Genomic DNA, 23898 nt, shown 5'->3' on the forward strand with positions numbered 1-23898 from the left:
CTGCAGTCACCACTAGGGGGAGCTCCGTGTATACAGAGATACATGATAAGATCCTGTCTGCAGTCACCACTAGGGGGAGCTCCGTGTATACAGAGATACATGATAAGATCCTGTCTGCAGCCACCACTAGGGGGAGCTCCCTGTATACAGAGATACATGATAAGATCCTGTCTGCAGCCACCACTAGGGGGAGCTCCCTGTATACAGAAATACATGATAAGATCCTGTCTGCAGTCACCACTAGGGGGAGCTCCGTGTATACAGAGATACATGATAAGATCCTGTCTGCAGTCACCACTAGCGGGAGCTCCTTGTATACAGAGATACATGATAAGATCCTGTCTGCAGCCACCACTAGGGGGAGCTCCTTGTATACAGAGATACATGATAAGATCCTGTCTGCAGTCACCACTAGGGGGAGCTCCCTGTATACAGAGATACATGATAAGATCCTGTCTGCAGCCACCACTAGGGGGAGCTCCCTGTATACAGAGATACATGATAAGATCATGTCTGCAGCCACCACTAGGGGGAGCTCCCTGTATACAGATACATGATAAGAGTCTGTCTGCAGCCACCACTAGGGGGAGCTCCCTGTATACAGAGATACATGATAAGATCCTGTCTTCAGCCACCACTAGGGGGAGCTCCCTATATACAGAGATACATGATAAGATCCTGTCTGCAGCCACCACTAGGGGGAGCTCCCTGTATACAGAGATATATGATAAGATCCTGTCTGCAGTCACCACTAGGGGGAGCTCCCTGTATACAGAGATACATGATAAGATCCTGTCTGCAGTCACCACTAGGGGGAGCTCCCTGTATACAGAGATATATGATAAGATCCTGTCTGCTGTCACAACTATGAGGAGCTCCCTGTATACAGAGATACATGATAAGGTCCTGTCTGCAGCCACCACTAGGGGGAGCTCCCTGTATACAGAGATACATGATAAGATCCTGTCTGCAGCCACCACTAGGGGGAGCTCACTGTATACAGAGATACATGATAAGATCCTGTCTGCAGCCACCACTAGGGGGAGCTCCCTGTATACAGAGATACATGATAAGATCCTGTCTGCAGTCACCTCTAGGGGGAGCTCCCTGTATACAGAGATACATGATAAGATCCTGTCTGCAGTCACCACTAGGGGTCCTCCCTGTATACAGAGATACATGATAAGATCCTGTCTGCAGTCACCACTAGGGGGAGCTCCCTGTATATAGAGATACATGATAAGATCCTGTCTGCAGCCACCACTAGGGGGAGCTCCCTGTATACAGAGATACATGATAAGATCCTGTCTGCAGCCACCACTAGGGGGAGCTCCCTGTATATAGAGATACATGATAAGATCCTGTCTGCAGCTACCACTAGGGGGAGCTCCCTGTATACAGAGATACATGATAAGATCCTGTCTGCAGTCACCACTAGGGGGAGCTCCCTGTATATAGAGATACATGATAAGATCCTGTCTGCAGCCACCACTAGGGGGAGCTCCCTGTATACAGAGATACATGATAAGATCCTGTCTGCAGCCACCACTAGGGGGAGCTCCCTGTATACAGAGATACATGATAAGATCCTATCTGCAGCCACCACTAGGGGGAGCTCCCTGTATACAGAGATACGTGATAAGATCCTGTCTGCAGCCACCACTAGGGGGAGCTCCCTGTATACAGAGATACGTGATAAGATTCTGTCTGCAACCACCACTAGGGGGAGCTCCCTGTATACAGAGATACGTGATAAGATCCTGTCTGCAGTCACCACTAGGGGGAGCTCCCTGTATACAGAGATACATGATAAGATCCTGTATGCAGCCACCACTGGGAGGAGCTCCCTGTATACAGAGATACATGGTAAGATCCTGTCTGCAGCCACCACTAGGGGGAGCTCCCTGTATACAGAGATACATGATAAGATCCTGTCTGCAGCCACCACTAGGGGGAGCTCCCTGTATACAGAGATACATGATAAGATCCTGTCTGCAGCCACCACTAGGGTGAGCTCCCTGTATACAGAGATACATGATAAGATCCTGTCTGCAGTCACCACTAGGGGGAGCTACCTGTATACAGAGATACATGATAAGATCCTGTCTGCAGTCACCACTAGGGGGAGCTCCCTGTATACAGAGATACATGATAAGATCCTGTCTGCAGCCACCACTAGGAGGAGCTCTGTGTATACAGAGATACATGATAAGACCCTGTCTGCAGCCACCACTAGGGGGAGCTCTTTGTATATAGAGATACACGATAAGATTCTGTCTGCAACCACCACTAGGGGGAGCTCCCTGTATACAGAGATACGTGATAAGATCCTGTCTGCAGTCACCACTAGGGGGAGCTCCCTGTATACAGAGATACATGATAAGATCCTGTCTGCAGTCACCACTAGGGGGAGCTCCCTGTATACAGAGATACATGATAAGATCCTGTCTGCAGTCACCACTAGGGGGAGCTCCCTGTATACAGAGATACATGATAAGATCCTGTCTGCAGCCACCACTAGGGGGAGCTCTCTGTATACAGAGATACATGATAAGATCCTGTCTGCAGTCACCACTAGGGGGAGCTCCCTGTATACAGAGATACATGATAAGATCCTGTCTGCAGCCACCACTAGGAGGAGCTCCCTGTATACAGAGATACATGGTAAGATCCTGTCTGCAGCCACCACTAGGGGGAGCTCCCTGTATACAGAGATACATGATAAGATCCTGTCTGCAGTCACCACTAGGGGGAGCTCCCTGTATACAGAGATACATGATAAGATCCTGTCTGCAGCCACCACTAGGGGGAGCTCCCTGTATACAGAGATACATGATAAGATCCTGTCTGCAGTCACCACTAGGGGGAGCTCCCTGTATACAGAGATACATGATAAGATCCTGTCTGCAGCCACCACTAGGGGGAGCTCCCTGTATACAGAGATACATGATAAGATCCTGTCTGCAGCCACCACTAGGGGGAGCTCCCTGTATACAGAGATACATGGTAAGATCCTGTCTGCAGCCACCACTAGGGGGAGCTCCCTGTTTACAGAGATACATAAGATCCTGTCTGCAGCCACCACTAGGGGGAGCTCCCTGTATACAGAGATACATGATAAGATCCTGTCTGCAGCCACCAATAGGGGGAGCTCCCTGTATACAGAGATACATTATAAGATCCTGTCTGCAGCCACCACTAGGGGGAGCTCCCTGTATACAGAGATACATGATAAGATCCTGTCTGCAGCCACCACTAGGGGGAGCTCCATGTATACAGAGATACGTGATAACATCCTGTCTGCAGCCACCACTAGGAGGAGCTCTGTGTATACAGAGATACATGATAAGACCCTGTCTGCAGCCACCACTAGGGGGAGCTCCCTGTATACATAGATACATGATAGGATTCTGTCTGCAGCCACCACTAGGGGGAGCTCCCTGTATACAGAGATACATGATAAGATCCTGTCTGCAGTCACCACTAGGGGGAGCTCCCTGTATACAGAGATACATGATAAGATCCTGTCTGCAGTCACCACTAGGGGGAGCTCCCTGTATACAGAGATACATGGTAAGATCCTGTCTGCAGCCACCACTAGGAGGAGCTCCCTGTATACAGAGATACATGGTAAGATCCTGTCTGCAGCCACCACTAGGGGGAGCTCCCTGTATACAGAGATACATGATAAGATCCTGTCTGCAGTCACCACTAGGGGGAGCTCCCTGTATACAGAGATACATGATAAGATCCTGTCTGCAGCCACCACTAGGGGGAGCTCCCTGTATACTGAGATACATGATAAGATCCTGTCTGCAGCCACCACTAGGGGGAGCTCCCTGTATACAGAGATACATGATAAGATCCTGTCTGCAGCCACCACTAGGGGGAGCTCCCTGTATACAGAGATACATGGTAAGATCCTGTCTGCAGCCACCACTAGGGGGAGCTCCCTGTATACAGAGATACATAAGATCCTGTCTGCAGCCACCACTAGGGGGAGCTCCCTGTATACAGAGATACATGATAAGATCCTGTCTGCAGCCACCAATAGGGGGAGCTCCCTGTTTACAGAGATACATGATAAGATCCTGTCTGCAGCCACCACTAGGGGGAGCTCCCTGTATACAGAGATACATGATAAGATTCTGTCTGCAGCCACCACTAGGGGGAGCTCCCTGTATACATAGATACATGATAAGATTCTGTCTGCAGCCACCACTAGGGGGAGCTCCCTGTATACATAGATCCATGATAAGATCCTGTCTGCAGCCACCACTAGGGGGAGCTCCCTGTATACATAGATACATGATAGGATTCTGTCTGCAGCCACCACTAGGGGGAGCTCCCTGTATACAGAGATACATGGTAAGATCCTGTCTGCAGTCACCACTAGGGGGAGCTCCCTGTATACAGAGATACATGATAAGACCCTGTCTGCAGCCCCCACTAGGGGGAGCTCCGTGTATACAGAGATACATGATAAGATCCTGTCTGCAGTCACCTCTAGGGGGAGCTCCCTGTATACAGAGATAAGTGATAAGATCCTGTCTGCAGTCACCCCTAGGGGGAGCTCCCTGTATACAGAGATACATGAGAAGATCCTGTCTGCAGCCACCACTAGGGGGAGCTCCCTGTATACAGAGATACATGATAAGATCCTGTCTGCAGTCACCACTAGGGGGAGCTCCCTGTATACAGAGATACATGATAAGATCCTGTCTGCAGTCACCACTAGGGGGAGCTCCCTGTATACAGAGATACATGATAAGATCCTGTCTGCAGCCACCACTAGGGGGAGCTCCCTGTATACAGAGATACATGATAAGATCCTGTCTGCAGCCACCACTAGGGGGAGTGTATGAGAAAATCTGTGGAATCATAAGATTTGAACCCAATAGCTGCGAGGTTGCCATGGAGATTACTGAATCTTCTGTTGCCCTAATGTTTCTTTGAGAAGTATTTCAAGAAACTGAAACTTTCCAGTCTTGTAGGCGACAATGTGCAGAGTTGTCTGGCTCTGAGCTCCACCCTTATTGGCCGGGGATTTTCTGCACAACTGGTCCCTCCTTCTGTCTTCTCAAAGACTGCAGATGAAGGAGGGGGAAGATTCTGCTCGGAAACCTCCAGGATCAATGATCTGAAACTTCCATCATGGGGGTCTGTGGTGGGACCACTACCCTCATCATGTACTGTAAGTAGTAACTGACCATCCAGGATTACAGAATACTGCGAGTAACACATCCATACTGTATGTACACAGTGACTGCACCAGCAGAATAGTGAGTGCAGCTCTGGGGTATAATACAGGATGTAACTCAGGATCAGTAATGTAATGTATGTACACAGTGACTGCACCAGCAGAATAGTGAGTGCAGCTCTGGATTGTAATACAGGAGGTAACTCAGGATCAGTAATGTATGAACACAGTGACTGCACCAGCAGAATAGTGAGCGCAGCTCTGGGGTATAATACAGGGTGTAACTCAGGATCAGTAATGTAATGTATGTACACAGTGACTGCACCAGCAGAATAGTGAGTGCAGCTCTGGGGTATAATACAGGAGGTAACTCAGGATCAGTAATGTAATGTATGTACACAGTGACTGCACCAGCAGAATAGTGAGTGCAGCTCTGGGGTATAATACAGGAGGTAACTCAGGATCAGTAATGTAATGTATGTACACGGTGGCTGCACCAGCAGAATAGTGAGTGCAGCTCTGGAGTATAATACAGGATGTAACTCAGGATCAGTAATGTAATGTATGTACACAGTGACTGCACCAGCAGAATAGTGAGAGCAGCTCTGGAGTATAATACAGGACGTAACTCAGGATCAGTAATGTAATGTATGTACACAGTGACTGCACCAGCAGAATAGTGAGTGCAGCTCTGGGGTATAATACAGGAGGTAACTCAGGATCAGTAATGTAATGTATGTACACAGTGACTGCACCAGCAGAATAGTGAGTGCAGCTCTGGGGTATAATACAGGAGGTAACTCAGGATCAGTAATGTAATGTATGTACACGGTGGCTGCACCAGCAGAATAGTGAGTGCAGCTCTGGAGTATAATACAGGATGTAACTCAGGATCAGTAATGTAATGTATGTACACAGTGACTGCACCAGCAGAATAGTGAGTGCAGCTCTGGAGTATAATACAGGATGTAACTCAGGATCAGTAATGTAATGTATGTACACGGTGACTGCACCAGCAGAACAGTGATAGTGAGTGCAGCTCTGGGGTGTAATACAGGAGGTAACTCAGGATCAGTAATGTAATGTATGTACACAGTGACTGCACCAGCAGAATAGTGAGTGCAGCTCTGGATTGTAATACAGGAGGTAACTCAGGATCAGTAATGTATGAACACAGTGACTGCACCAGCAGAATAGTGAGCGCAGCTCTGGGGTATAATACAGGGTGTAACTCAGGATCAGTAATGTAATGTATGTACACAGTGACTGCACCAGCAGAATAGTGAGTGCAGCTCTGGAGTATAATACAGGATGTAACTCAGGATCAGTAATGTAATGTATGTACACAGTGACTGCACCAGCAGAATAGTGAGTGCAGCTCTGGAGTATAATACAGGACGTAACTCAGGATCAGTAATGTAATGTATGTACACAGTGACTGCACCAGCAGAATAGTGAGTGCAGCTCTGGGGTATAATACAGGAGGTAACTCAGGATCAGTAATGTAATGTATGTACACAGTGACTGCACCAGCAGAATAGTGAGTGCAGCTCTGGGGTATAATACAGGAGGTAACTCAGGATCAGTAATGTAATGTATGTACACGGTGGCTGCACCAGCAGAATAGTGAGTGCAGCTCTGGAGTATAATACAGGATGTAACTCAGGATCAGTAATGTAATGTATGTACACAGTGACTGCACCAGCAGAATAGTGAGTGCAGCTCTGGAGTATAATACAGGATGTAACTCAGGATCAGTAATGTAATGTATGTACACGGTGACTGCACCAGCAGAACAGTGATAGTGAGTGCAGCTCTGGGGTATAATACAGGAGGTAACTCAGGATCAGTAATGTAATGTATGTACACAGTGACTGCACCAGCAGAATAGTGAGTGCAGCTCTGGAGTATAATAGAGGAGGTAACTAAGGATCAGTAATGTAATGTATGTACACAGTGACTGCACCAGCAGAATAGTGAGTGCAGCTCTCGGGTATAATACAGAATGTAACTCAGGATCAGTAATGTAATGTATGTACACAGTGACTGCACCAACAGAATAGTGAGAGCAGCTCTGGGGTATAATACAGGAGGTAACTCAGGATCAGTAATGTAATGTATGTACACAGTGACTGCACCAGCAGAATAGTGAGTGCAGATCTGGGGTATAATACAGGAGGTAACTCAGGATCAGTAATGTAATGTATGTACACAGTGACTGCACCAGCAGAATAGTGAGTGCAGCTCTGGGGTATAATACAGGAGGTAACTCAGGATCAGTAATGTAATGTATGTACACAGTGACTGCACCAGCAGAATAGTGAGTGCAGCTCTGGGGGAATAATACAGGATGTAACTCAGGATCAGTAATGTAATGTATGTACACAGTGACTGCACCAGCAGAATAGTGAGTGCAGCTCTGGGGTATAATACAGGATGTAACTCAGGATCAGTAATGTAATGTACGTACACAGTGACTGCACCAGTAGAATAGTGAGTGCAGCTCTGGGGTATAATACAGGAGGTAACTCAGGGTCAGTAATTTAATGTATGTACACAGTGACTGCACCAGCAGAATAGTGAGTGCAGCTCTGGAGTATAATACAGGAGATAACTCAGGATCAGTAATGTAATGTATGTACACAGTGACTGCACCAGCAGAATAGTGAGTGCAGCTCTGGGGTATAATACAGGAGGTAACTCAGGATCAGTAATGTAATGTATGTACACAGTGACTGCACCAGCAGAATAGTGAGTGCAGCTCTGGAGTATAATACAGGAGGTAACTCAGGATCAGTAATGTAATGTATGTACACAGTGACTGCACCAGCAGAATAGTGAGTGCAGCTCTGGAGTATAATACAGGATGTAACTCAGGATCAGTAATGTAATGTATATACACAGTGACTGCACCAGCAGAATAGTGAGTGCAGCTCTGGGGTATAATACAGGAGGTAACTCAGGATCAGTAATGTAATGTATGTACACAGTGACTGCACCAGCAGAATAGTGAGTGCAGCTCTGGGGTATAATACAGGATGTAACTCAGGATCAGTAATGTAATGTATGTACACAGTGACTACACCAGCAGAATAGTGAGTGCAGCTCTGGGGTATAATACAGGAGGTAACTCAGGATCAGTAATGTAATGTATGTACACAGTGACTGCACCAGCAGAATAGTGAGTGCAGCTCTGGAGTATAATACAGGATGTAACTCAGGATCAGTAATGTAATGTATGTACACAGTGACTGCACCAGCAGAATAATGAGTGCAGCTCTGGGGTATAATACAGGAGGTAACTCAGGATCAGTAATGTAATGTATGTACACAGTGACTGCACCAGCAGAATAGTGAGTGCAGCTCTGGAGTATAATACAGGATGTAACTCAGGATCAGTAATGTAATGTCTGTACACAGTGACTGCACCAGCAGAATAGTGAGTGCAGCTCTCGGGTATAATACAGGAGGTAACTCAGGATCAGTAATGTAATGTATGTACACAGTGACTGCACCAGCAGAATAGTGAGTGCAGCTCTGGGGTATAATACAGGAGGTAACTCAGGATCAGTAATGTAATGTATGTACACAGTGACTGCACCAGCAGAATAGTGAGTGCAGCTCTGGAGTATAATACAGGATGTAACTCAGGATCAGTAATGTAATGTCTGTACACAGTGACTGCACCAGCAGAATAGTGAGTGCAGCTCTCGGGTATAATACAGGAGGTAACTCAGGATCAGTAATGTAATGTATGTACACAGTGACTGCACCAGCAGAATAGTGAGTGCAGCTCTGGGGTATAATACAGGAGGTAACTCAGGATCAGTAATGTAATGTATGTTCACAGTGACTGCACCAGCAGAATAGTGAGTGCAGCTCTGGAGTATAATACAGGATGTAACTCAGGATCAGTAATGTATGTACACAGTGAGTGCACCAGCAGAATAGTGAGTGCAGCTCTCGGGTATAATACAGGAGGTAACTCAGGATCAGTAATGTATGTACACAGTGACTGCACCAGCAGAATAGTGAGTGCAGCTCTGGAGTATAATACAGGATGTAACTCAGGATCAGTAATGTATGTACACGGTGGCTGCACCAGCAGAATAGTGAGTGCAGCTCTCGGGTATAATACAGGAGGTAAGTCAGGATCAGTAATGTAATGTATGTACACAGTGACTGCACCAGCAGAATAGAGAGTGCAGCTCTGGGGTATAATACAGGAGGTAAGTCAGGATCAGTATAGGCTGGTGTTGTGTCTTATGGTTGCTTTGGGGTTTGTGCAGAGAGGGAGGAGAATACTTGAGATTTGCGTTTCCTGCAGGAACATTTCTTGGAGCACTGGTATCTGTAACCTGCCGAATCTGAGTGATGTGACGTCTCAGGAAACATCTGGAGGGGTGAAGACTTTTGATTTGCGCTTTATATTTCTGTTTCCTCTTCACATGATACAAATGGTGGATTTGGTGATATTCTGGGTTGTTTTCTGCTCAGTGGGTCCGAGATGGTTAATATTTGTTATAAGGAGCCACATCCTCATCAATGCCCTAATTAATGGCAGCTGAAAGCGGAGCCAGATGTTACAAAATACTAACAGCAATCAGCGGAGTCAGAGGGAACGAGTGCTGGATCTCACCCAGAGCTGCACTAGGGCAAGACATCTTGTAACAGCAGAATAATGAGTGCAGCTCTGGAGGTGACTGGAGGATAAGGTATGATGTAATAGCAGAATAGTGACAGCAGCTCTGGAGGTGACTGGAGGACAGGTGCCCACAATCAGTCACACCCTGCTAGGAGCAGCACCTGTCTTGTGAGCTCCAGCACTTCCAGCAGGAGGCCCAGAGTCGGCCTCTCTTCTCCCCAGGGAGAGGCAGGCTTCCTGGGAGGCTGGCATGGCTTCCCAGGCTTCTGTTCTCCGGTCTGTGCCGGTGGGGGACAGAGAGCAGCAGCAGCAACCGGCCCAAGAGGGACTGAGGAGGTCGGGACGGGTGAGGAGAACCTTACCCACCTACTCCAACCCTGAGACGGCTCATCGTCCGCCCAGAGAGGGGGACAGGGGCACCCCAGGCCCCAGGAAGGAGAGCCCAGGAACATCCTGGGGGAAGAGGAGCTCCGGCGAGTCCACGAGTACCTTCTCCTCCCGAGTGGTCGCCATGCTACGTGAGTACGAGGACGCCGGCAAAGCACTGACCGGGCTGAAGGAGGAGCTGCGGGTGGCTCGGATCCTGAACACCCGAGCCTCTAACAAGGAGAGACCTGTGACCTCCCAGAGGTTCAGAGCCCTCAGAGATGAGGTGGTCCAGTTAGTGCTCCTCCGGGAGGGGATTGAGAAAAGCGCAGGTCCCTTCCTGGAGAGGTTTAAGAACCAGCGGCGGTTCTCAGAAATGAAGGGGTTAAATACCTCAGGAGAACCGCCAGCCGGCGTCCTAAGCGACGAGGAGGAGGAGGACGCCGATGTGGTTGTGACTGGAGTCCTACAAGCTGGAACCAGCCGGGAGAGTGAGTCGCAGAGCCGACAACAGGGAAGCGGCCTCCCGGCACGGCAGAGGACTCCGACAGCACAGGCTGGAGTGACAGCGGAGGAAGAGGAGGAGGGCGGTCTGCTACAGGAGATCCGACAGCTGGAGTCTCCAGTGAACCTGGAACGCTTCTCCTTTGGTGAGGACGAGCCAGCAGAGGAAACCCAGAAAAGGAAGAAGAAGACGAAGGAGACCGCACGGGTGGTGGTGAGTTACAGATATGTACTGATGGATGATGCTACATCTACCACCTCCTGTGTAAACCCCACCAAACCTAAACGCACGGGCTCTGCAGTGGGTCCGGGGCATAGGCAAGGTGGGGAGAGGAGGAGGATATCCGGCGGTGCTGCCGTCTGTGCGGGGAACAGTGCAGGGGGCGAGGCTGTGGAGGTACTCACGGCGCCGGACATAGGGGACCCCGAGGAGTTTCCCTCCCTGCCCTCTGCGGCTAAGCCGGTTATCACCGGGGCTGAGGGGAGCGAGGGGGATGTCCACGCCGTTGCGAAAGGGGGACGGTGTGGGCAGACTCCATCCCTGCTCACTACGGCTGAGCCGGCCGACGCCGGGGCTGTGGGGGGCAGGTCCGAGAAACTTGGTGCGGCGAAAGGGGGGCGCACTGTTGTGACAGGGGCGCAGTGCGCCTCAACAGAGAAGAGGCACACGGCTGCAATAGGGGAGCAGCGAGTCCAAAAAGGAAAAAAAAAGCAGGAAACATCATCTGCAGGGAACACTGGGCGCCCTGCTGCGACGGGAGGACAGAGTGCTCCAGCACCCAAACGTGACACCAGGACCCCGAAGTCTGTGGGTGCGGGGCAGGCGGCGCCCCCCAACAAGCAGCAGGCCCAGAATAATAAAATACAAACTGCTGCAGTAGGGGGGCAAGGCGCTCCAGAGACACAACAGAGAGCCAGCACCAATCAAGGGAAAACAGGTGTGGTGCTGCACCCCTCCCCCGGTCCAGCAGGTGTGAGTGCAAAGAAGCCAGACACAAGTGAGGAGAAAATGGATGTTACTGTGGAAGGTGCAGAGAACAGTTTTACAAATAGTGGTGAGAATACTGGAAAAAAAGTGACGGGAAGTGGTGGCAATGGTAAGAAGAATGAAAGCAGCTGTGCAGGAAATGATGGGAGTAGTAGTGGAGTAAATGATGGGAGTAGTGATGTTGCAAATGATGGGAGTAGTAGTGGAGTGAATGATGGGAGTAGTGATGTTGCAAATGATGGGAATAGTGGTGGTGGTGGAGTGAATGAGGAGAACATTACTGGTGTTGGTGGAGGGGAAGCAGGTAGTGGTCCCGCTGCCTCCCCAGCGGTGGCGGGGTCTTCAGCCCCAAGCTATTCAGGAGCTGTCACTGCTGGGGGTACTAGTGCGCCCTTGTCTGGTGACCCTGAGGATGGTGACTTGCAACAGCGCTTCCTGGACGCCCTGAGGAGAGGGGAGAGTTCCATCAATGTAGAGGGGAGGGAGGTTGATCTGTCTTTCTGGATAGAGAGACACGGTCTTTCCGCCTTCCGAGATAGAGGGGCAGAGACTGTCTGGTCTCTGCCGACACCGGGACAGAGGAGTAACCGTAGGAACGTGGCCCGTCTCCAGTGGGTAAGCAAGGATGCCTGTCCTGATCGGTCAAAGGTTGCTGAGCTCCTGCTGGGGATGGGCTTCGTGGCATATGACATCTTTGCCTTGATCCATCCCTATGGGACCTCCTACTTCGATGTCAGCTTCGTGAGACCGGAGGGCCTTGAGCTTTTCTGGTCTCGCCATGAGCTGGCTCGGGGTTGCCCCGAATGGCAGGGTTTCCTCGCTGTAGCAATATCCCGCCAGAACTCGGTCAGGAAGGTGACCGTTTTGACCAGTAACGAGTCACTTTCCTGTGTCGACATCTCCACCTGGGTTGGACGATATGGCGACATCGTCGGTATTCCCGAGAAGACCCTCGATGAGCATGGTATCTGGTCAGGAGCCTGGACCTTCATGGTGAAATTGAAGGTTTCAGGAAACACCGTTGCCCATATCCCTTCCTCAACATTTTTGGGGAGGGACAGGATCTTGATTTTCTACCGGGGGCAGCCTAAGGTCTGTCACAGGTGCGGCAGCCCCACACACTTCAGTGCGCAGTGTACCACCCAGAAATGCGCACTGTGTGGGGACCTCGGCCATCTCGCTGCTACCTGTGGCAGGATTAGGTGTAACCTGTGTGGTGACCTCGGTCACCCGTTCAGTCGCTGTCCGCGTTCCTTTGCCAATGCGGTCCTGAAAGCGGCGAGTGCGGGACAGGCGAAAGCCGGGACTAATCTCGCCGGTGAAGGGACCAGCAGAGGCGGAGGAGGCAGGGAACCGGTGAGGAGCAGGCTGCCGCCATCCAATATCAGGCGGCAGCAGCAGCGCCATGGGAACAGGGAGCAGGGAGTAATGACCCTAAACTCTGACCCGGGTGCTTCACTTGCAGCTGAGGATCCTAAAGATGGCGAATTGAGCGAGGAAGTCAAGAGACTTGAAAGGGAGGAGCAAAAGGACGCCATGTCTGCCCAGGAACCTTCATCCGGTGACAGTCTGGATGAGGGAGATGGGGAGTGGTCACAGCAAAAGAAAAAGGGTAACAGGAAAACAACTAAGGATAAGAGGGGGTCCGGGCCTCGAGCCTCCTCCTTGGAGTGCGACCCCTCTGACTCCGTAGCCCTGATCCAGGTGCCATTGGAAGGTCCAGCCGCCCCCCCTCTGGTGGATCTCTCTAACCGGTTCCGGGCCCTCCAGGACTCCCCTCCAAAGGGGGGCGATGGGGACCTGGGGCCGGAGGTTGCGGACAACGTTGTTGGGGCTCAGGAGGGCGCTGGGTCTTCTTCTCAGGGGGCAAATACAAAGCCTTCTGGGGGGGGGACTACCTCAGGACCACCAGACAAGGGCCAGAGTGTATGTAAGGAGAGAATGGATGAGTCTGTTTGTCTTAAGCGCACTAAAAACTCATCATTGTCAGAGGAAGAGGGTGAAACTGTTGGGGGTGGGAAGAAAAAGGCTATCTAATTCAATCAATCATGATGGCGGCACCCACCCCATTGACGCTGGCAACCATTAATGTTGCCAGCATAAAGTCAGATGTGGCAAGGTACACGGCCTTTCATTTTCTCGGCCAACTTGACGCCGACATTTTGTTTTTGCAGGAGACCAGGTTGACCGACCTATCAACCATGCATAAAGCAAGGCGGGAGTGGAGGCACGGGCCCTCCTACTGGTCTCTTGCGGCCGAGCCGTATAGTGGGGTGGCGGTCCTTTTTAAGACTGCAGCGGTTGAATGCAGACGATTGATCGAGTTAGAAATGGGGAGATGCTTGATCCTAGATGTCTCCATTGGGGGACAGGAGCTTCGGCTCATTAACATCTACGGTCCCCAGTCCAAGTGGGACCGCAAGTGTCTCTTCATGAAGATCAAACCTTACTTATTTTCGAGTCGGCAGGTGGTCTTTGGAGGGGATTTCAACAACGTCACGAGACCCTGTGATAGAGGAGGTTCCGGAGACCGGCTGGCTTACGATTGCGTCACGCTAAATAGGATAGTAAGTGAGGCACGCCTGGTGGATGTCCACATCCGGCACAACACAGGCCACGCGGGGTTCACCTTTTTTAGAGGTAGTCAGTGCAGGTCTAGGTTAGACAGGTTTTATTTGAAGGAGGAGGCCGTTTCCTCGCCGTTGTCGGTTGTGGAGGTGGAATTCTCCGATCACTGTTTGACTATGTTTTTTCTGAGCGTTACAGAGACTCCTCGGATGGGAAGAGGTTATTGGAAGCTGAATTTGTCACTCCTTGAGGAAGAAGCTGTAAGACGGTCCTTTGAGGAATTTCTTCAGAGCCAGGTACGGCTGCTGGGCCTAAGTAACACTAAGTCTGAGTGGTGGGAGATGTTCAAACATCGGGTGGCGAGATTCTTCCGGCAACTCTCGAACCTCAGAAGCCTGAACCGGGATCGCCTGTATCAGAGCCTGAGGAGGAAACTCGAGCATCTTGTCTCGACTGGGGGTAGCCGCGAGGCGATCTCCAGTGTGAAATCCTTGCTAAAGAGGTGTCAGTATGATAGGCACGCATCTTTGGTTTTTGAGAGGGACTACGGGAAGTACTACTCGCCCGACCCTTACAGAAGCTGCAAGATGTCAGTGAATAGTAAGATAGTGACAGGGCTGATGGACAGTACGGGATCCCTGAGAAGGTCCAGATCAGGGATCTTGGATGTCGTCAGTTCATACTACTCGCACCTCTTGGGAAGGAAGGAACTGGATCGTGACAGGATGTCGGCTTTCCTGGCTGAAGCTGTTCCTGAGCCAGGGGCTGACCTCTCGCTGGGCGGTTTGGCAGAAGCGATCAAAGAAGAGGAAGTGAGACTGGCGATCGATGGGCTCCGGCCCAAAAAATCGCCAGGTCCGGATGGCTTAACATCCGAGTTCTTTAAGACCTTTAGGGACTCCTTGGTCCCCCTCTTGACTCAGGTGTTTAATGAGTGTCTCTCCTCGGGCACTCTGCCGAGATCATTAAGGAGGTCGGCTTTGATCATTTTGTCAAAGGGTAAGGATCCGTCACGCATTGAGAATTGGCGTCCCATATTACTTCTCAATGTGGACAGGAAGGTTTTGGCTAAGATACTCTTCAATAGGCTGGTGAAGTTTGCACCGCGGCTCCTTTCGGAGGCCCAGCACTGTTGCGTTCCTGGCCGTAGCACTTTCAGTGCTGTTCTGGGTGTCCGAGAGGCCGTGGAGCAAGGCAGGGCGGGCCTTTGGAAGGGGTTCTTGCTGACCCTGGATCAGGCAAAAGCCTTTGATCGGGTCGACCACGAGTACCTCTGGTCCACTCTTTTGAGGTATGGTCTGCCTGGAGGGTTTGTGGACTGGCTTAAGACCTTGTATGCAGGGGCTGAGACTTTCCCTCTGGTAAACGGGTGGATTGGACAACCTTTCGGGGTGGGATCTGGTGTCCGCCAGGGCTGCCCTCTTAGTCCTTTGCTTTACGCGTTTGCGATCGATCCCTTCCTCAGAAGGGTTGATTGTGGACCGTTGGCGGGGGTGAGGATGGGCGGGTTGGCGCCAGAGGCTATCCTGAGGGTAGTGGCCTACGCGGACGACGTTACTGTCTTTGTTTCTTCGCAAGAGGAGGCGATGGTGGTGATGTCAGAAGTGGAGAGCTACTCGGAGGCATCCGGGTCCAAGGTCAACCAGGACAAGTGTGAGAGTCTCTGGCTGGGAGGCGGGGATCCCACGTTTGATCTTCCGGACACCCTCCCCGAACCCCAAGAACATGCCAAAGTCCTAGGCATCGAATTTGGCCAGGGTGATTACCCCACGAAAAACTGGGAAGGCAGAATCAAGGGTGTCGCCCAAAAAGTGGACCAATGGAAGGGTTGGTCTTTGACCCTGAGGGAAAGGGTTGACCTGTGCAAAGCTTTCCTGCTCCCCTTGTTAATCTACCTGGGGAGCGTCTGTGTCTTGCCGGAGCCTCTCTGGACACGGGTCTACAGTCTGTTCTTCCAGATGTTATTGGGGAATAGACTAAACCTAGTCAAACGGGAGGTCACTTATCGCACAAGGAGACTAGGGGGGTTGAATATGGTAAACCCCGTGGTGTTCCTAGTGAACACCTTTTTGAAAGTTAACGTGGCAAACCTCTGGAAAGAGAGGGCTCCTCCGTGGGTATTCTCCTGCAAGGGATGGTTTCAGCCTTTCTTCCAGGAATGGGAGACAGGGGGAAGATTGAAGGATCTTCGCACACCGCACGGGCATCTCCTGGCTTATGTTACCCCGGTTCTGAAGATGATGCGCCGGTGGGGTCTGGGAATGTGGGAAGTGAGGTCCCTCCCGAGGAAACTCCTCGACATGCGGGTCTTGCTTTCGCATTTTCAGAGACCATTGGTCCTCAAGGACTGCCCGAGTCGGGATCTAGAGGTTGGGTTAAGTTTGTTAAATTCTAGCAGGATCCCCAAGAAGTATTGGGACTTGACTTGGCGCTGCTTCCAAGGTAAGTTGTATGTGAGGGACAATTTTGAAGCACAGGAGCTCCGTGGACAGGAATTGTCCCTGTGAGGCTTGTGCTACCATGCTGGAAAGCATGGAGCACTTCCTGCTTCATTGTCCCTTTAATACAGAGGTGTACAACAGGGTGGGCGCTTCCATTGGTTGGCCGTGGCTGGCCACTCTGTCCTATGCCGAGTGGGCCTATGGAGCGTTCAGAGACCTCGGGAGAAGGGACCGAGTCACTTTATTCTTAGTCAGCGCAGTGGTCAGGTACTTCACGTGGAACGCACGAGTTTTAGTTACGACGCAGAGTAAAATCCTCCGTGTAGATGAAGTTTGTAGCAGCATCCTAGGTGCCCTGGTGAAGGTGCGTTCTCTGGAGTGCGAAAGACTGGGTGCCCGGAGGGCGGCCCATCTCTGGAGGGGTTTCTCCTTCGGGGTGCCTTAGTCCGTTAGCGCTCCTATATCCTGGTGGTGGGCTGATGTCTTTACACCCTAGATTTTTGTTTTGTATCTCTGTTCCTTGAATAGAAGGTTTGCAGGCATCGAACTTGAGCCTTGGGTGGTGAGTATGTAGGTTGTGTTCTGTGATGTTGGTTTATGTATATGTTGTATATAGTGTATTGTATATATTGTATATAGTGTGTATAATAGAGGGTCTTAGTTAGGTTGGGTGGGGGGATTGGGGGGTTCAACGGCGGTGATAAGAGACTGATCTGGCCTGGCCCAGGCCCCGCCTGGGGGAAAAACTTTGGGGCCTGATCCTAGCTCGGATAATTCCTGAACTTTGTGGCCAGAGCTGGATCAGGGGTGGCGGGATAGTTAGAATAGGTGTGTGTGTGTGTGTATATATATATATATATATATATATATATATATATATATATATATATATATATATATATATATATATATATATATATATATATATATATATATATATATATATATATATATATATAAATAAATAAAAAATAAATGAAAATATAATTTAAAAAAAAATATTAAAAAAAAAAAAAAATTTTGTACACTGTATTGTATTTAGGTTTGTTGTAGGGTGAATGTGGTGGTGTAAGGGGGGGCTGTAAGGTAAGGCAGTGGGACCGGTAGGGTTTTGTTGTGTTTGCGGTGTTGTATAGTGTTCGGTTTAGTATAATGTGTTTATAGTGTATATATTGTATATAATATTGTATATAGGACGGTGTGAATGTAGTTGGGGTTGTATATAGTAGTATGAATGAAGCTGGGCCGGGGGTCTTATATGATTTTATACTATTTATTATGTAAAATTTTTACTGGGGTATTCATGTAGTTATGAGTATTTTGTTTGTTGTCTTTTAGTTTTGCTTTATTTTTATTGGAATTTTTCTTTCTCGTTCCTGATTTGTAGGTCATGAACTTTCTCCATTTTGGTTCCATTTCTGGTTTATTTCTTTGTGATTTTTGTCGTTTGTTGTCGTCTGATTGGAGCTTTGTTCTTATGTTTTGTTCTGTTGTGTTTTATTTGTAATGTACCTTGGTTATTGTCATGTAAAGTATTTTTATTTTATTTAATAAAAGACCTGGAGGATAAGACATGATGTAACAGCAGAATAGTGACTGCTGCTCTGGAGGTGACTGGAGGATGAAACATGATGTAACAGCAGAATAGTGAGAGCAGCTCTGGGGGTAAATGCGGACAGGTAGGTAAGTGCTTGGCGGTATACGGTGGGTCGGTGGTTGACAGGAAATAGGAAGAAGTTCTGATTACTTCAATTACACATACAGCGCTCTCACCTGCAGTTTCCTCTGCCTGCCAGCACAGGCTGGAATTCTAAGCCACTCTTCCTCCCTCCCCCCTGCTATATAGCTGTAATGTGAGACCAGCATGCCAGCAGCACTCACTGAAATCGCTGAGGAATTTTTATGGCATTATGCTGGGAAAGCCAGTTTCCTGTCTAAACCCCTCATCTCCCTCTCGCCTGATACCAGCTCTAACTGGTACAGCAATGTTCAAACTGTATGGAACTTTTTTGTTCTTAAAAAGTTATGTATAATGGCACCGATCAGGGATAGAGATGTAAGGGTTACATATTCTGGATGTCCACCGAGAGATCTATAACTCACTGAAATCGCTAGGATCTAAACCCACGAAATACAACAAACGGATTTCTACATAAGCGGGTCATATATCTACGCCGTCTTTATACTTTAAAGAACCCCCCTGACGTGGTGAGCATCATGAGCATGTGTCGTTCTTCTACGATGTTCATACAGCGAGTTATATATAAAACTGGCTTGTCATAACTCTAAAAAAGGGGAGTATTCAGCCTCTGAGTGAGGTCACCACAGGGAGAGTGCCTTGGTTTTGGGCATGGAAATAAGTGAGTGAGGCATCAGTCTTCACTAGTCTTTTGTTCCGGGTCTAGCTGTGAGACAGATCTGTAATGTATCTAAATGTGTGCCCCTCCCCCACAGCACATGGTCTGCCATGAGATGAAATGACATAAGGAACTGTAAGTGTTTTTCAACTTTAATCCCATTTTATTTGTAATTGTACTGTACATACAATACTTGTGTACTTTTATAATATCTTTTTATACTTCTGTAAACACTGCCTACCTTTTTGGAGTAAAATATGTAAAATTACTACCTTCATTTCTCCTTGCTCTATAACGTGCTGTCACGTCCTCTGAAGTGAATTAAACTACTAATCTGGGTTGGCTCCAGACGCGTTATTAATTAAGAAATCGGAGCTGGTGGCAGCGGATTTGTCCTGTGCATTTGGGAGACTTTGTAGCGACGGACGGCATTGATAATTATTGTTCCCGCCTGAGTGGGAGTAGTTATATCGCCCTTGTTGCAGTGTGCCCATTAGCCAGTACGTAGCAGACAGCCTTTCTGGTGACTAATTACCCTAGGTGCAGTACCCTGACTGACCTGAGGGTAAGGGGGGCGCCAGAGAGCTGCAAGTTCCAAACCGGAACTGGGAAGTGGGATATAGATAAATCCCCTTCAGAAAGAACCAGGGGCAACCAAACCACCCCGGTTCATGACAAATTGGTGTGAGCAGTGGGGATGATAAGGATATCCTCCCTGGGATCCATGACATATTGGTGGCAGAGCAGTGGGATAATAGAGCATTAGTGATCGGGTTTGAGCAATCATTCCTTTCACTAAAAACTTGCACAGTTCTTGAGAAGACTTGGCGCAAAAAAGTTTTGGAGAACGAGCTCAGTGTTTACTAGTCCTGAGACGATATCGTGTGTAGTTTCGTTTACCCCCTCCCTTTCTCTTTGTTTTTCTATCCTATGTTTTATTTGGCAATGATGGCCGCAAAAGGAGAAGCCTGGTACACCCAGCAGAAGGACACTCTTGTTGGAATATGCACGTACCATGGCCTGGACCCCCATGGCAAAACCAAGGCCCAAATGGTCATGGAACTGGTGCAATTTGAAGCGGACCAAGCCCAGTCTCAGAGCCCAGCGGACGCAGAAGCCAGCACCAGCTCAGGTGGTGCTGCTGAGGGCCAACCGCTGAATGCCGGCTCTACTTGCAACCAGGGGAGCGTGGACCCCCGCCTGCTGCTGTCTCTGCAACAATGCTCCGCAGATGACACAGAGAGACATCTGCAGCTGGTCCAGCAATTCCAATAGGCAGAGAGAGCCCAGTGGGAGGCGGAGAGAGCCGAGCGGCAAGCGGAGCCGCGGTCGTCCCAGTCCAGCGGCGAGCCCAACAGCGCTCAGACCCCTAAACCCCGGCCAGAGCACTTTCCTGTGATCGAAAAGGACGGGGACTTGGACACTTTTCTGCAGGAATTTGAGAAAGCCTACAGACAGTACCGGCTGCCTGGGAACCAATGGGCCCGATACCTGAGCCCAGGGCTAAAAGGCAAAGCTCTGGAGGCATTTGCTGCTCTCCTGCCAGACCAAGATGAAGACTATGAGGCCATCAAGCAGGCTCTGATAACCAAGTACAAGCTTACACCTGAGGTTTACCGTAAAAAGTTCCAAAACCTCTAACGTAGCCCACACAACAGTTATAGCGATGTTGTGCATGGACTCAGGACCCACTTTGACCAGTGGACCCAAGGACCTGATGATCAAACACCAGATCTTACATCTTTGCCCAGCTGAGGTACGATAGTTCGTGATGGACAGAGAGCCCAAAGACGAGACTAAAGCAGCACAGATTGCTGAGGCCAACTGTAAATTGGAAGTCTGCAAGCCAGTCACCGCCAGCTGGAGAGGGGGTAAGCCTGCAACCAATCCCAGTGCCACTGCCAGTCGACTCACCGGAGGCCCTATTCCCGTAGCCAACAGCATCAGACCAACCATCGACCTTCGACAGTGTGTTTCCTGCAAGCGGACTGGTCATATCAGCACCCACTGTCCCGAGAAGCAGAAGAACCCCCCAACCAAGGCCCCAGGGCCTAATGCAGCAGTTCTTTTGGTGGGTGAGGCGGTTGGGAGGGTCTGTGACAATGTGCAGCATGTCACCGTGGGGGGGCCATGTCGCTACAGACCTCAAGGACACCGGGGCTGAACAAACCCTCATCCGACCCGAACTGGCGGCCCCTGAAGAGATCATTCCGGGGAAAACCCTAACGGTCACCGGGATTGGGGGCATCAGCTGTCCCCTGCCAATGGCCTGACTGTATATAGATTGGGGTGCCGGGAGCGGGGTGAAGGAAGTGGGGCTGTCCGATAACTTGCCCACTGATGTTTTATTGGGGACTGATTTGGGGCGGATGGTTGCACATTATGTCCCTGAGTCCCCTCCCCGATCAAATACTGATGATAGCTATGGGAAATCGCATGTGTTACCCGACAACGCTTTACCGATTAATTATGTACCTGATAATCATTTTTCTGAAAATGCTGAGGGTAATACTGAGGGTATGTGCACACGGTGCGGATTCCATGCTGTTTTCCGTGCGTTGTACAGTACCATGTAAACCTATGGAAAACCAAATCCGCAGTGCCCATGGTGTGGAAAATACTGCGCGGAAACGCTGCGTTGGATTTTCCGCAGCATGTCAATTCTTTGTGCAAATTCTGCAGCATTTTACACCAGCTCCTCAATAGGAATCCGCAGGTATAAAACCGCAGGTGAAATCCGCACAAAAACCGCAGGAATTCCGCAGTGCGTTTTACCTGTGGATTTTGCAAAACCGTTGTGTGAAAATCCACACACGAATCCGCAACGTGGGCACATAGCCTGATCATGCTGATGATGAAAATGTGCATGTTTTTACCTGCTTATTTCCTAAGGATGATGTGTTCACAGGTGCAGGAGTGCCCAGCCACGTCACTCTGCGGGGTGGGATGGCTGAGGAACCCCTACCAGGAGCAAGCGATGGTGCTAAGGGAAATGGGGAGATACATGGGAACCGTGAGGATGGTGATGTCGTGCAACTGACCAGTGCCACAGAGGAAGGTAGCTGCCCCATAAGTAGCACCGCTCCTGGAATGTTGGGGGTGCATGGGGAGGTAGTACCCATAGCAGCGCCGGCTGATGGGTCTGTAGAAATCCCTGGGGAGACAGCCTACGTAGCTGCTGTCACCCGCAGTCAGAGTGCCCGGAACGCAGATAATGTTCTGCCTTCTGGATCTTCCTCAATCACAGGCGTGACTGAACCAGAGATGGACCCAGAGCAGGTCCCAGAGGGTTCCCATGGGGAAGGGACCCTGACGTCGCTTCTGGCTGCCACTAGCCAGGAGTTCCCGGCCGCTCTGTACTCAGATGCGAGCCTGGAGGATTTGAGACACCTCGTCGAGACTCCCGCCTCCGTGACTGATAAGGAAAAGATGTTCTGGAACGAGGTTGTACCGGGAGACAGTACCCGGAAAATCCCAAAAGGAGTGATGGAGAGTGTTACAGATCACACTGTGCTGCCAACAATATGTCACGGATCCCGGGGAAGATACCTTTATCATCCCCACCACTCACCAATTTGTCATGAACCGGGGTTGTTTGGTTACCCCTGTTTCCTTCTGAAGGGGATTCATCTATATCCCAGTTCCGGTTTGGAACTGGCAGCTCTCTGGCGCCCCCCTTACACTCAGGTCAGTCGGGGTACTGCACCTGGGGTAATTAGTCACCAGAAAGGCTGCCTGCAATGTCCTGGCTATTGGGCGCGCTACAGCGAGGGCGATGTAACTACTGCCACGCAGGCGGGAACAATAATTATCAATGCCGCCATCGCTACAATGCTTCCCAAATGCACAGGACAAAGTTGCTGCCACCAGCTCTGATTTTCAAAAGTGTTAATGGGTCTGGAGCCAACCCAAATCAGTAGCGTAATTCACCTCAGAGGACGCACAGTTTGTTATAGAGCAGGGAGAAACAAGCTAGTAATTTATCTTTTACTCCAAAAAAAAGGTAGGCAGTGTTTACAAAGTATAAAAGATATTATAAAGAAGACAAAATCATGTGTACAATACAAATTACAAATAAAATAGGATTAAAATTGAAAAGAACACTTACAGGTTGTTATGTCATGGTATCATCTTGGCTGGCCGTGTGCTGGGGGGGAAGGGTGAGCATATATCCAGATGCATAGCACGCCTCCGTACAGCAGCAGGACCCCGAACAAAAGACGCTGCAAAAATGCTGTCTCACTAAGTCATTACTTTCACAAAACCCAGGCACTCCCCCTGTGGTGACATCACTTAGAGGTTGACACCTCCCCTTTATTTAGAATATGAAAACTATTTTTTACTAATATCTCGCTGTATAGAAGGAAGACACGATGATCAGAATGTGCCCCACATCATGGAGAGTCTTTTAAGTGTACACAAGGAGTAATTACCTGAACTGCTTACTGAGAAATCCGCACTTTGCACTCTTTGCATTTAGCTGCTAGCGCTTTCAGTGACTGATAGATCTAGATGGACATCCGGAATAAATAATTCTTATCTCTCTAGACCAGATCGGTGCCACTATATATAACTTTAATCTAACAAAGAAACCCAGGGCTTTACACCAGTTCCAACTAGTATTAGATGGGAGGGGGGAATGAGGAGTGCAGGGAGATCTGCTTGCAGCTTAGAGCAATAAAACTTCAGTGATTCTAGAGAGGGTTTTGAATTACACACATAGCAGCAGGCAGAGTGAGAAGAGGGGGGTCGTAATGGCCCACAGCGTCTGTTCTCTGCTTTTGGATTTAGCAGAGCTCAGTGTGCGCGATAATACACAATCAAATACC

General features: G+C 49.5%; 1 protein-coding gene across 5 annotated transcripts in view; it reads left to right on the forward strand.

Annotated features, from left to right (window-relative positions):
- Window positions 1-5010: 5010 nt before the first annotated feature.
- LOC143784769 (TGF-beta receptor type-2-like) overlaps window positions 5011-23898 on the forward strand; it is a 58113-nt gene continuing 39225 nt past the window's right edge. For 2 of the 5 annotated variants that reach the window (XM_077273366.1, XM_077273370.1), the window contains exon 1: window positions 5013-5194. In XM_077273366.1, coding sequence (XP_077129481.1) covers window positions 5155-5194 — 40 coding nt within the window. In that variant the 5' untranslated portion in view covers window positions 5013-5154. Of the gene's footprint in view, window positions 5195-12217; window positions 12319-14496; window positions 14568-23898 lie in introns of those variants that run through there. The other 3 variants (XM_077273367.1, XM_077273369.1, XM_077273368.1) reach the window with 3 other exon arrangements.

Source organism: Ranitomeya variabilis, chromosome 7 (assembly GCF_051348905.1).
Source record: "Ranitomeya variabilis isolate aRanVar5 chromosome 7, aRanVar5.hap1, whole genome shotgun sequence".
Classification (NCBI taxonomy): domain Eukaryota; kingdom Metazoa; phylum Chordata; class Amphibia; order Anura; family Dendrobatidae; genus Ranitomeya; species Ranitomeya variabilis.